Below are 12,282 nucleotides of genomic sequence, written 5' to 3'. Positions count from 1 at the left end.
TAAAAAAGTACAAACTTCTGAAAGCCTTTAATAAAGGACCAGTAACTGAAGGCTGTGAGGTAAAGTACTGCAACATATCAAGTACATAAACTCAGGGAAAAAATTTTAAAAAAAATAAATCGAAAGAAGCATTAAAAAAAACAAAAAACACAGGAGATTTTTAACAATGTATTCTGCAACAAAAATCACATACTGAAGTGTTCTTTTGTTTGTATAAGAAAAGCTGATTTTTTTTTTTATATGTGTACACAATATTTATAATAAATTAAGAGGTAAAGAATGGAGGAGAAATTCTAGAAGCTTTTAGTTTGGACAAACACATACTCATTTTTAACTTGCAATCTGCATAACATGATCTTTATTAATTACATCTTAAATCAAGGTGACCAGTCCTCATTCAGAGAAAAGTTCCAATAACATTATCAGGATTTCAGACCACAGTGTTCTACACTTTCATGAAGTATCATCCAAATTTTAATTCCCAGAATGTCTCAGTCTATACTAAACCAGAAATTACAAACCATATCGTTATCTCTATATAACATGGAAAAAGTAGCAAATCCCTACACACTGGCTAAAGAAGCTATGAATAAAAAAAGTGGCACTTACAAAAACAACCCAGAATGTGAGGTTATTTCTTCTTAACTTTATTTTTACAAATTTAAAAAAACAAAAAACAAAAAACAACTATAATCAGTGCTCTCATTTCCCCCCATACTCAACAAAAAGTCAACCTTAACTTAATTCCAAATCTTGAAAAAATAAATTCCAGGCTTTGACCAAATAATTCACCAGGAAATGGAACCATTAGAAGGGAACCATTTTGATTTTTTTTTTTTTTTAAATCATCATCTAAAAGCTTTTGGAAATCTAAAGGTTAAAAAAAAAAAACAAACCCCACACATTATATTTGAGCAAACAGTCTCTGAATTTCCCAGAAAGTCACTGTGCCTTTTCTCTAAGATGAATGGGTTGGATAAAACTAACCAGCTGGTGATCAAAAGTGTTGAAATAGTTTTAGACCTTTTTTTTAAGTATACATACAGAGATTATCAAAGACAACTTCTTCCCCTTCACAACTACATTTTACTGTGAAGCAGAGCTCTGTTTAAGACTGCATGCAGGAGGGTATAGTGACATACAGTTTTAGGGCTTCTGAATAGACAAGATTTAATATTTCAGATGACTGTTTTCCATGGCTAATTTAACCCTCAATTACATCTCAAAGTGTTGGCAATTTTTATTCTTAAAAGCTGCAAAACCTGAATTTTAGTCCAGCAACAAACTTATGATCAGCACTATATTGTTACCTGATCTGATAACCTTGGAAGTCACGTCCCTCAGTAAGGTGCTTTGATGGCCCCGACCAAGTTACACGCTGGTCCTTACACCAATGTGGTGAGAGGCAAAATGGTGTTTATTCGACTGCGTGAGTCCCTTATATAGGTCTCCTATTTCATCTCATACATATGCACTACTGAGCACGGGAAAGCCTATTGCGTTACATACCGAGTTCATACCCACCTAATACAACACAATATTCAGCTGCAAGTCACATACCTATGGAGAATTTCTCCAGAATGATTAACATTAGCAATTTTCAATGTAGATACACTCAAGGTATGTTCCATTTCAACTATCGGGAATTTTGTCAAAAGGAACTTCACCAGTAATTGAAGTATACTCCTGTATTTAATAGAAATCATATTTTTTGTTGCTTTCACTGGTAACGATTACTATCAAAAGAACTAGCTTTCATCTGAGTATATAGATGTGAGGTCAAGCATGAAAGAATTACACATAGAAGTGTTTGGCATTAAGTGCATGGCTTAAGTTGGGTGTTTTTTTTCCTGTATTCTCCTAAAGTGCTGTGTGATACACCATCAAAACATGCTTGCATAAAGATAGATGCTACCATGGTTGACAATGCAGGAATAGAAAGAAAGAAAAAAAAAAGCTATTCACAATGCTGTTTCTATCTGGTTATTAAAAAAAAAAAAAAGCCCATATACTTAGATACAGATCAGAAACATTTCTACATCTCTTATGTACAATTGAAGAACATATTACACTCAGAATACTACAACAAGCCTGTTACAATACAGTTCACAAAGTGACAAAGACCACAGTAAAGTTGCTGCTTTACTGTAATAATGTAAACACATCTCAAAGAAAAATATTAAGAATATCCTAAGCTTCAAAGATGACTTCCAATCAGTAAAACCAAACCAAGAGGGTATAGCAACTTGCTGTCTCCATGAGATTTAGCTCACAAGCTCAGGCTGTACATTTATTCTTCGAAGGACATCTTCTGGCATACAGAAGACAGGATTGACAGCCTTAATTTGTTCCTCCCCCAGTAAGGATAGTCCAGCAATTCCAAACAAAGTGTGAAATGGATCCACCTGGAAGACAGAAACTTTATGTCCATTTCCAAAAGAACAATCAGTTTTCATGGGTATGGAAGCCTGTTCGTTAGCATAAGAACTACAAGCCTGTGTCTCTCAAGATAACACTGTAACTGCTCAAACTTCCATTTGTGCTTTTGAGCTGGTATAAGCCCACAGGCAAGACAACTTACAATACTATAATCCACTTCAGCCTTTCTGCTTGGATGTTACACCAGCATTTTCCAACTGCTCACAAATAAGCAACCATGCATTCAAGGGTAGCTGCACTGAGATCACATAATACTTTTATTAGTCCACCACCCCGTACATCTCAATTATTTATGCTGCAAACCATAGAGAATATAACTAAACTATAAGCACTCTATCAGCCAAATTGAAAATTACTATCACCCGCCTCTTCATAACATCACAAAAGCTTTCTCCTCATTTACACCAGTGCCAGTGAGAGGATCTATGTGGTGGCGTGTAACTGTTCTATTTACTCATGAATTATTCAGATCAGACAAAAGCACTGGGAGATTTGAAGACTACTTAACTTGTCCGTCTCTAAATGCTTACAAATTGTTGAACTGTGAGTGTTTTCACCTAGATCTTCCATACAGTCTTATGAGAAAGTGTGGTATGCATTATGGGGACAGTATCCCACACTAAAGTCATCTGCTACAGCACAGATGCAACATACAATTGCATGTGCCTCCTACGCAGGCCTTCTAAAGCAACTCTACCTCATTCCTTCCCAGCTGCAGATGTTGCAGTTCTGCAAAACACCAATATCTAGATCACGTGCTACATTCAAACATGTTGAGAATTTCTATTACACACACTTGACTTAACTGAAGTTTATTTACCATATCTCCTGGTCTGTCAGCAAATCCTCCAGTCTCCTCGTCCTGGCAAGCCAAAATAAAGCCACGCAGTTTCTCTCTGTCAATCCAATGTAATCTGCCAATCATCTTCAGAGATGCCAGAACCCACCACGAATAACATACATCAGGTAACTAGCAAACAGAGAAGCAGAGTATTATTTGATTTCATCGTTAACATGACATTACAAAGTTATTTGTGATTCTATTAACTCTTAGCTGTGCTATCATAACATCGCTGCATACTAACAATGCTTCTCTGGAGTACAGGAAGCAGTTTCTGAATGCAGTTTCTTTTTAGATAACTTCTTGCCATTTTCAAAAGACAAGACCACAAGAATGTTATTTTGAAACAACCTTCATCTCATGTGGGACAAGTTATAAATCTACATCACCTTCTTCATGAGCAAAGACAACAAGCTTCATATCCAAAAAAAAAAAAAAGAAAAAAAAAGAAAGAAAAAAGAAAGAAAGAAAGCTAGTTAATTTTTTAAATGTTTTTGAATACTGATTAGCTGCTTATTTGCCAGTGGGGATTATTCAAAGTTACACAATTTCTTACTGTAACATAAAACACTATTATACACATGATGCAGATCAAATGAAACAATTTTTGTACAAATCCCACAGAAGAGATCATTCCCATCATCAGTAAATATTCAAAGCCTGATTTAACAGGACACTGGTTGAATTGGTCAGCAAGACATATTTCAGTGCACATACTTTCCTAAACAAAGGCAAACTACAAATAGCCATGAACTGTAAATTAAGTGCTTGCAACAAAACAAAGGCCTGAATCTCCTGAGGAGTTTACTAAGCATTTTATCAAAGTAACACTGTATTCCAGAAAAAAATATATTAAGCTTTGAAACAGAATAAGCCATCTAGTACCTTCTCCGGTCGCCCATTGAGACCTCCAGAAGGGAGCTGACGTTCACAAAGCCACCAACCCAGCAAGTCAACGTTTATTTGATGCAACTGGTCTGTAATAGCCAGAAATCCTGTGCAACAATAGATCTAAAATTACAGACATAAATGTTTTGTGTATTTTAAAACTAAACAGTTAAAGAGACTAAATTCAGGAAGATCTCAAACAGTCCTGCAAACAGGATACAAAATAAGCACACTTCACCTTTTAGCCAAATTTCATTTTTCCATGAAAGGCAGACATTAATCTCACAGTTGCTTTTGTTTAGAGAGCTGCAGTAATTACAGAACTTCTTACTGATGTTAGATACTAGACTAAGATTTCCAAAAAGATGAAAAGGCAGAGCAATGCTGGTTCATTTTAAAACAAGCCAAAACACTCAAACTGCTTTCTAAAGGTCAGACATGGTCTTTATGACAGCTCTGTGACTAGCCTATGTTCATGTATATTTGCAGAATGGCATGTGTTGGAAGGGTCCTCGAGGATCACGCAACAGGTAGTCACCACTTGTTATAATTTACTTTAATCAAATAACTAATTCTTGCAGTTGAAGAGATTAAAGATTTAGTTGCCACTTATTCCTCAGTTCATCTGATAGATATCAAACATATTATACAATTCACTTGCATGTTTCATTAGAATTTGTGGTAATCACTGCGACACATCACAACTGTTTTTGTTTTGTTTTTTTCCCTCCCCCAATTATGTTTTTCTTTTCCAACGTCTATATTAATATCAATTCCAAACTCTTTAAAACCTCACACCAACTACTGGCACCACTATTTAGATGTCACTCAGATCATGCTGGTAATCTGAAACAGTCCTAAAAATTTTTCCCTTATTTATTTTTTCTTTCCTAGATTAGAGCCTCCTGAGTTCCTAACCAACTTCCCAGATGAGTCCACCTATTTGTTCATTTACTAAAAGACTGGAAACTGTCTTTTTTGAAACAAGAAAGGTTCCATCAACTGACATCACTGATTGATGCCAAAAAACAAACATTCAGAGGTACCTTGTGGTATTTAATAATTTTAAATATTTCCATATAAAATAAAACTCACCTGTCCTGCATGTGACTCAGAACCTGGCCTACAGCCAAATCCTCCATCAAAGTTCATACAGGACAAAACAAATTCTACTGCCTTCCCCACATCAATAGCATCCAGTTTTCCCTGCAAGTTAAAAAGGCAACCAGTATATTTTACGTTCAGCCAAGTTGGTTAACTTCAGCTATACACCAATGAAAAAAATACTATTTGTTCAAGTGATGTTTTGGGACTTACAAGAAGTGCAAGGGTTGCTGCGGCACAGAAGGAGAACCTTGTATCTATTTCTCCTAAACCACGGAGGGCAGGAAGTGAAATATTTTCATTAGTAACAACAATACATTTAAATCAACATTGAAATATGGAACAAACGTAAAAACAGCAACAACAAGAAATGTCGCCATACAGCTTACTTTTCAATCCACTGATTATTTCTCAATAAAAAAAAGCAAACAACTCACTATATGCATTCAAGTCAGCTCAACTAGCAGTAACTTGCAAACAGCTACATATAAAAGTTTAGCTGTAATACCCTACTGGATAAAGGCAGAGCAGTGGATGATTTAAAACAAATAGAAGAACACCTAAATCAGGTCAGCCTTTGATGCTTTGGGCTCTTTGATACCTGAGCAGAACTAGGAGCCACTTTTGTTATTAGATAAGAGTAACTTGAATTTCAAGTTTTATTCAGCACATTTGTACCTCGATGCTAAACCAAAAAACCTTCAGCAGACTGATTCTCAACAAATTTCATAACGTGATTCTCCTAAAGCACAAGGTAAGATATCACTAGCTTTCCAGTAGTGTACACATACTGAGCATGATACTGCCTGATAAATTTTACTAGAAAAGCAAGTGACACAACAGTTTCTATCAAATGAAGCTTTCCACAGGGAAAAACTATTTTTACTGATTCAATGGTTATGCTACAGCTTAAAAACTACTACCTTTGTTCATAAAGAACTCACTTGCATAAACAAAAGTATTAACAGATACGGATGAGTAAGAAAAAAAATCTTGTATTTTTTCCTCACTTCCATGTAGTGAAACCTGCCCTTCATAGTCTTTCATGGGATAAAGATCATAGGAGGGCCGTGAAATAGCAAGCAAAAGAAACAGTAATAGTTCATCTAACATACAAAAGTACTGTTAGTCACAAGTGCCCAAAGGTTTTTTTCTCTAATAGATGGACATTTAAAAAAATTTTTAAAGGAATTATCTTAGAACATTTAGAATATTTCGAAGGGAAAGAAAACTTAAGTTTGCCCTTCACAAAACTACTTGTTTTTTCTTTCCTTTTTAAAAACAACTCAGGAACTAAGTGTTCATATACAGTAAACAAGCAAAACTATCATCCAAGAAAACTTAAGTTCATAGACTTACATCTGTCAACAAAAATCAGTATATTTTTACAATCTAAAATTTACCCCATTTGTCTCCAGCAAATGATCCATCTTCTTTCTGCAAGCTCTGTATATATTCAACAATTTTATTTACATCAACAACATGGAGACTTTCATATAAGATGAGAATCTAGAAGAGAACACCATAGTAACAATCAAAGAGAAACAAAGGTTATTTAAGTCTTTCAGTAACAAATAAAATACAAGTCCAGATTTGTTAGACAGTTCATTTAACTGATTCTGACTGGTACCTGTTTGTTAAGTTTTGTTAAAATTAGATTAGGCCCATTAAAATTCAACTATCACTAACCAAAAATGTCTCAAGTGAAAATGAAGACAATTCTTGTTGAGCTGTTCTATGTTTTATTGCTTTTCAACTTCCAGCTCTCCTTTCAAAGCCATAATCTGGCTTCTTTATTTTTACATGCACATTATGCATAACAAGAGATTTGATTATGGGTGAATTCTGTGCTGCAATAAATCATTCCAGAATTTAAAATCTGCAGTTTGTGCACTGTTATTTGTACACATGTAAGTGAAGCAAATGGTAACTAATACCACTTACAGTTAGTCTACCAGGAGTGATACAGATTCTGTGAATCGAGGACACACACACTCATTAAGACATATTGATTACATTTAAAAACTTCACATCAGCAATGGCTAATGCTTTTCAGCTTTACATACTGAGGTGCACTGCTGACATAAAGATATCTCCTAATAATATGAAGTATTAATCTAAGAGCTATATGCCTCATAAAATTTAGGTCTCCAATTGTCTTCCTTCTCTGTATATTTAATTAGACTTCACAAAAGGAATTTGATTGGAGCGTTTGGAAAAGCTCAAAGCCTGCTGCCTAAAGAAATTTTTGTTTCCTGGGTCTCAGAGTAATTCTAGAGCTAAAGTGTTGATAAGCATCACCTTTAGATCAGATAATACATGCCAACAATCATCACTGACCCAAGAAAACATTTTCCTGTCTGAATATTTCAAACCCAACACCTTAGATCCAACATTTCCTTCTTAAAACCTAATTTATTTGTAACACCATTTAAGTATTTCTTCCACGAGCTTCAAGAAGAGATACACTTTGTAATCAATTAAGCAACTCTTTAGAAGCATTTCAGTCTCTCCATGTTATTTTCCACCCCAGTTTGTGCAAGAACTAGGATAAAAACAGACTAGATGGTGAAACATTAAATCTACATTGGAGACAGCTATGATGAAAACATACAATTGAAAATACTTCATTTTTCTCAGGGAAGGAGTAAACATCAAATAAAGAAATGATTAGGAGATTGATATTACTTTAAGTTTACAAAAATAAAAGAAATTTGAGGAACATAACAAGAACTGGCTACTATGATGTTCCATTTGTATGATAGTAGAATGTAAACACGCTGAACACACACTAATATAAACCACGTATTTATCTAATATTACAGTTACGGTACATAGTAATTGCATACACATATGCGTATTTATTAATATGAATCAAGTTTCTGGAGCACGTGCACATATAAAATTACTCTGAACATATATACCAAGAAAAGTTTACGAAGTTCAGGATTGTGCAAAATTCCAGTAAATGCTATAGCTAAGAAATATTTCAAGAGGAGTGTTATAAAATTTATCAAGAAAGCAAATTCATCATTAAATGAACATTAGAAGTGATATCTGCTTTCATCAATATCATTATTCACAAATGGCTGTTTCTACATCAGTTTTACCTGGACAGCACTCAGGGTATACAGAAGATGAGGATCGTGACCTGTGCTGGCACTTATTCCACCACATTCATGTTGACACGATTTGATAAATGCCAGAATTTCTTCTTTGTTCATTCGGTGCAGCTGTCCCATAAGATCCATTGCTGTCAGCCCCCAGTAAACACCACTCATCCTCAAATACTCAGACATACAGTACTCCTAAGAAGTGCATTATTTTAGTTCATCATCAGATAAAGATGCCATTGAAGTACAACAACGGAAACACAGTTTGTAACATCAAATATTTTCAATCCCATAAATGACTTAGAATGTATTAGTCACCCTTACTCTGTGTATTATGCATGTGTGCACATAAAAACACACGTATGTACACGTATACCTACATATACTAAATTCCCCCCCCCCCCCCAATACACAGTTATCGATGCTTCTCACCAAATAAAATCCATTTGCCATGTGCTCCATCACACCCACACAAGTGACAACAGTCAGAAGCACTCCTTACACACAGTACTCGCAGGGCAATGCTGCAATGCACCTCAGTGTGCTGCCTAGTAAGCACCCACATGTGATTATAGTTCTACTCATGCATTCTGGAGGATGAAGGCATAACTAGCAGTTCATTTCCAAGGTCTCAGAGTAATTCTAGAGCTAAAATGATAAGCTTCACATTTATGCTCAGATAATACATGCCAAAAGCCATCACAGACCAAAAGAAATCAACAAAGCCTTCCTCCTCTTATACTTTGGACTGCACAGAACAAGTAAGTTTTCCTAGTACCATTAATAAAACCACAGCTGTGCTGAAGCAAAACTGATACCCACGTAATCGTCTTTTTTTGTTCCATACGATGCTATGTAGTCCGCATGCTTCTCTGAAAGCAACGTGCTCGGAGCATCTGGTTTTATTATAACATCCTTCTGTGGCGTCCCCTGTAAAAGCACCAACGAGGCATCAGCTACACAGACAGCTCGGCAAGTTCCAGCAGCCACGAACGTCTCCACCAATGTTCGCTGCAGCAACTGACTGCTCTGAATCGGACATTTCTCTGTGTATGTCAAGGTTCTATACTTCACTAGTACTTTGGCTAAATCCTACCCAGCGAATGAGCACGAATATCACAGTATCATACAGTATCACAGTCTTGTGCGGGTTGGAAGGGACCTTAGAGATCATCGAGTCCAACCCCCGGGATTCGAGCCTCATGTAGCAGAGCAGCACTTCTACCACTTGCGCCACAGGGGGATTCGAACCCGGGCCTCCAGTGTTACAAAGTGGCGTCCTTAACCACTGCGCCACCGGAGGCACACAATATGTGTATGAATATGTAGCGTTTTGTTTCTTAAGTAACGCTAAATAAAACAAAGTTTCCCCCGACGCACTCAAACACGACGGGCCCCAACCACGCGCCACGAGGCCGCGCCCGCTGTGCGCTCCCGGACCCGCCGCAGCCCCGGCCGGGGCGGACAGGCCGAACGCGGCAAGTTCTCCTCGCCGCTCCGCACTCGGCTCCGACCGCAGCCAGCCCCGAACAGCGGCAGACACAGCTCCGGGCCTACAGGGCCTCGAACTAGCGCCATTACGGTCATCGCGGCCCTCAGCGTGCACCGGCACCGCACCCACCGAGCACGGAGGTTGGGACAAGGAGGATGGAGTACGGGATGGAGCACAGGATGGGCCTGGTCCACCGCCATCCCCACGCGGAGCACCACACCACACCTACCATCTTCGCCGCCTGCCCCGGAAAGAGGGAGGTACCAGGGGGGCGCGGCAATAAGTAGCGCCCGACGGGGCCTCGCTGCGGCTGCCCGGGATCCGCCTGCCGGGTGCTGCGCCCACAGCCCCGCGCGTCCGGCCCGACACCGAGCCGTGAGCAGGACGGGACTCCGTCGGACAGCTCGGACAGCTCGGACAGCTCGGACAGCTCGGACAGCTCGGACAGCTCGGACAGCTCGGGCCGCCGCCGCCTGCACGGCCTGGAGCGACGCTCCTCTGTGCCGCACCGCGGCCGGCGGGGCGCTGGGCAGCCCTGGGTCCTGCGGCGGCTGCGGCGCTCGGGCTCGTCGCAGCCGAACGCTGAATTGAAAGGGAGGGTGCGCGCGTAACGTGTGCGGTCGGAAAGTGCGTGTTGTTGTGCGTCGTGGTAAACACGGCAGCGGTTTAGAAAAGCTTTCTGGTTCTGTACGTTGTCTTTAAGGAAAAGCAAATTAAGAGTTTTTAATTAAGAGTAATTAAGAGTTAAATTAGCACAGGACGGGTGAGGAATACTCTGTTATTTCAACGAACGAGCAACAACAAAGCCACTTTTCTTCCTAATTAAAACCGATATGACTGTATTATGAATTACGAACACTGACTCAGACCCATATGGGAGACAAAATCATACTGGATTGGAACAGGATCTTAAGAGTATCCAACAGAAACAGTATATTATGCCAGCATGTGAAGGACAGTCAAAAATAAGTGCTTCTTTTTTGTTAGTTTGTTTTGTTTTGTTTTTTCTAAGTACGTCAGTTCTTAACCAGGTTGTCACACTAAACCTCCCCTTTTTTATTTATAAACATTGACCTGTGACTATAGGTCATATAAGGTGCAAGTCTATAATCCATAGACCATAGGGCTATATAATCCTATAAACATTGACAGTGACGTTGTCCTGTCACTGCACTCCCAGATAAAGTCTCTCCCCATCATTTTCATAGGCCTTCTTTAAACACTGGAAGGCAGCTATAAGGTCTCCTCAGAGCTTTCTCTAGACTTAAGAAATCAAACTTTCTCAGCCATTCCTTGTAGGAGATTCTTAGAAGCCTTTCTTCAGAAAATAGTGCAGACCAGTGCCAATGAATTGGAGCGTAAAACGGTTGGATCCAAGACCTACAAGGCGTTTTGGTGGCTTTTGGCTTTGGGTTACACTGCATACCCCTAAAGAAGGGCTGGAGCACCTCAGGTGCATTCCTAGATCATGTCTTCTAGTTAGTTTAATCCAAAGTTCAGTTCACATGCCTTCAAATCTCTGTAAATCAAAGCACTAAGGGACAACAGGGGCGAACCTGGGAGATTCACCTCAAAACTGCACTCGTTAGAACCAAACTGTTCATGTGGACACAGTCTGAGGCAGTAGTGGACTGAAATCAGCCATGTGAGGTAACTGGGATAAAGAATGGGAATAGACCAAAAGAAATACAAATAGGAATAAGTGTAGGAGGAAATAAATTGAACTGGGAGACAATAAGAATGGCTGGTAAGAAGTTTTGTAAAAAGTAAAAAAAAAAAAAAGGAAGGAAAGAGTGCATGGAGCCACCACTGAACAAGAATCTGAGCAAACAGGTTACTTGCTCTTGAAATGATCATTGCTTCATTCAGTTAAAACAAGTGGGTGGAAAGTTAATGGCAAGTAGTCTGCATTTGTCGGAACCGATCTGAGTTTATGATCACAGCTCAGTTTGTAGACAGAATCATGAAAACGGCCTCGCTCAGAACTGAAGTGCAAAGATTTCTGTCGATCAGGAGGCTGAAATCCCGGATCTGTGCGGGCACATCCACGCGTCTGAGCGCTTCGGGTCTTCGCGGCCCCTGCGAGCTCCCGCCCCCTCCTCGCAGGAACCAGGAGCCGCTCTGCGGGCTCAGCACGGCGGCCCGGACAGCTCCGCCGGGTGCCCGGGGCGGGAAGTTCCTCCCGCAGCCGCTCGTGATGCGACGGGACCGAGGTCGGAGCAGAGCGCGGCTCCAGGACCGCCGTGACGAGACCCCTGGACTCAGGGCACGGCTGGGCGGAGGAGAACCTCCTCCCCTTTGGCGGTGGCGTGATCGGCCCGAGAGAGAGCCGAGCCGAGCCTGCGGCCGCCCTTCACGTCCCGCAGGGCAGAGCGCTTCTCCCGGCATCGCCCGGCGTCGGGCGG

General features: G+C 39.8%; 1 protein-coding gene and 2 non-coding genes across 3 annotated transcripts; all 3 read right to left on the bottom strand.

Moving 5' to 3' along the window:
- Positions 1-327: 327 nt before the first annotated feature.
- Positions 328-10,297, bottom strand: RABGGTB (Rab geranylgeranyltransferase subunit beta). The gene is made up of 9 exons (XM_015870852.2): positions 10,107-10,297; positions 9,208-9,315; positions 8,383-8,580; positions 6,676-6,781; positions 5,486-5,538; positions 5,264-5,374; positions 4,166-4,291; positions 3,260-3,409; positions 328-2,405 (listed from the first exon to the last, which is right to left on the bottom strand). Exons 1-9 carry the CDS (start codon positions 10,107-10,109, stop codon positions 2,265-2,267), a joined length of 996 nt encoding a protein of 331 aa, XP_015726338.1. The 5' UTR covers positions 10,110-10,297; the 3' UTR covers positions 328-2,264.
- On the bottom strand, positions 7,529-7,613 carry LOC116653806. The gene has a single exon (XR_004308274.1). It is a non-coding gene; the product is annotated as a small nucleolar RNA SNORD45 (small nucleolar RNA).
- LOC116653807 lies at positions 9,011-9,093 on the bottom strand. Its single transcript, XR_004308275.1, has one exon. It is a non-coding gene; the product is annotated as a small nucleolar RNA SNORD45 (small nucleolar RNA).
- Positions 10,298-12,282: the final 1,985 nt, after the last annotated feature.

The sequence above is a fragment of the Coturnix japonica genome, chromosome 8 (genome assembly GCF_001577835.2).
Source record: "Coturnix japonica isolate 7356 chromosome 8, Coturnix japonica 2.1, whole genome shotgun sequence".
NCBI lineage: Eukaryota > Metazoa > Chordata > Aves > Galliformes > Phasianidae > Coturnix > Coturnix japonica.
The sequence above is the reverse complement of the archived record's forward strand: the minus strand, read 5'-3'. Positions and strand labels throughout refer to the sequence as shown.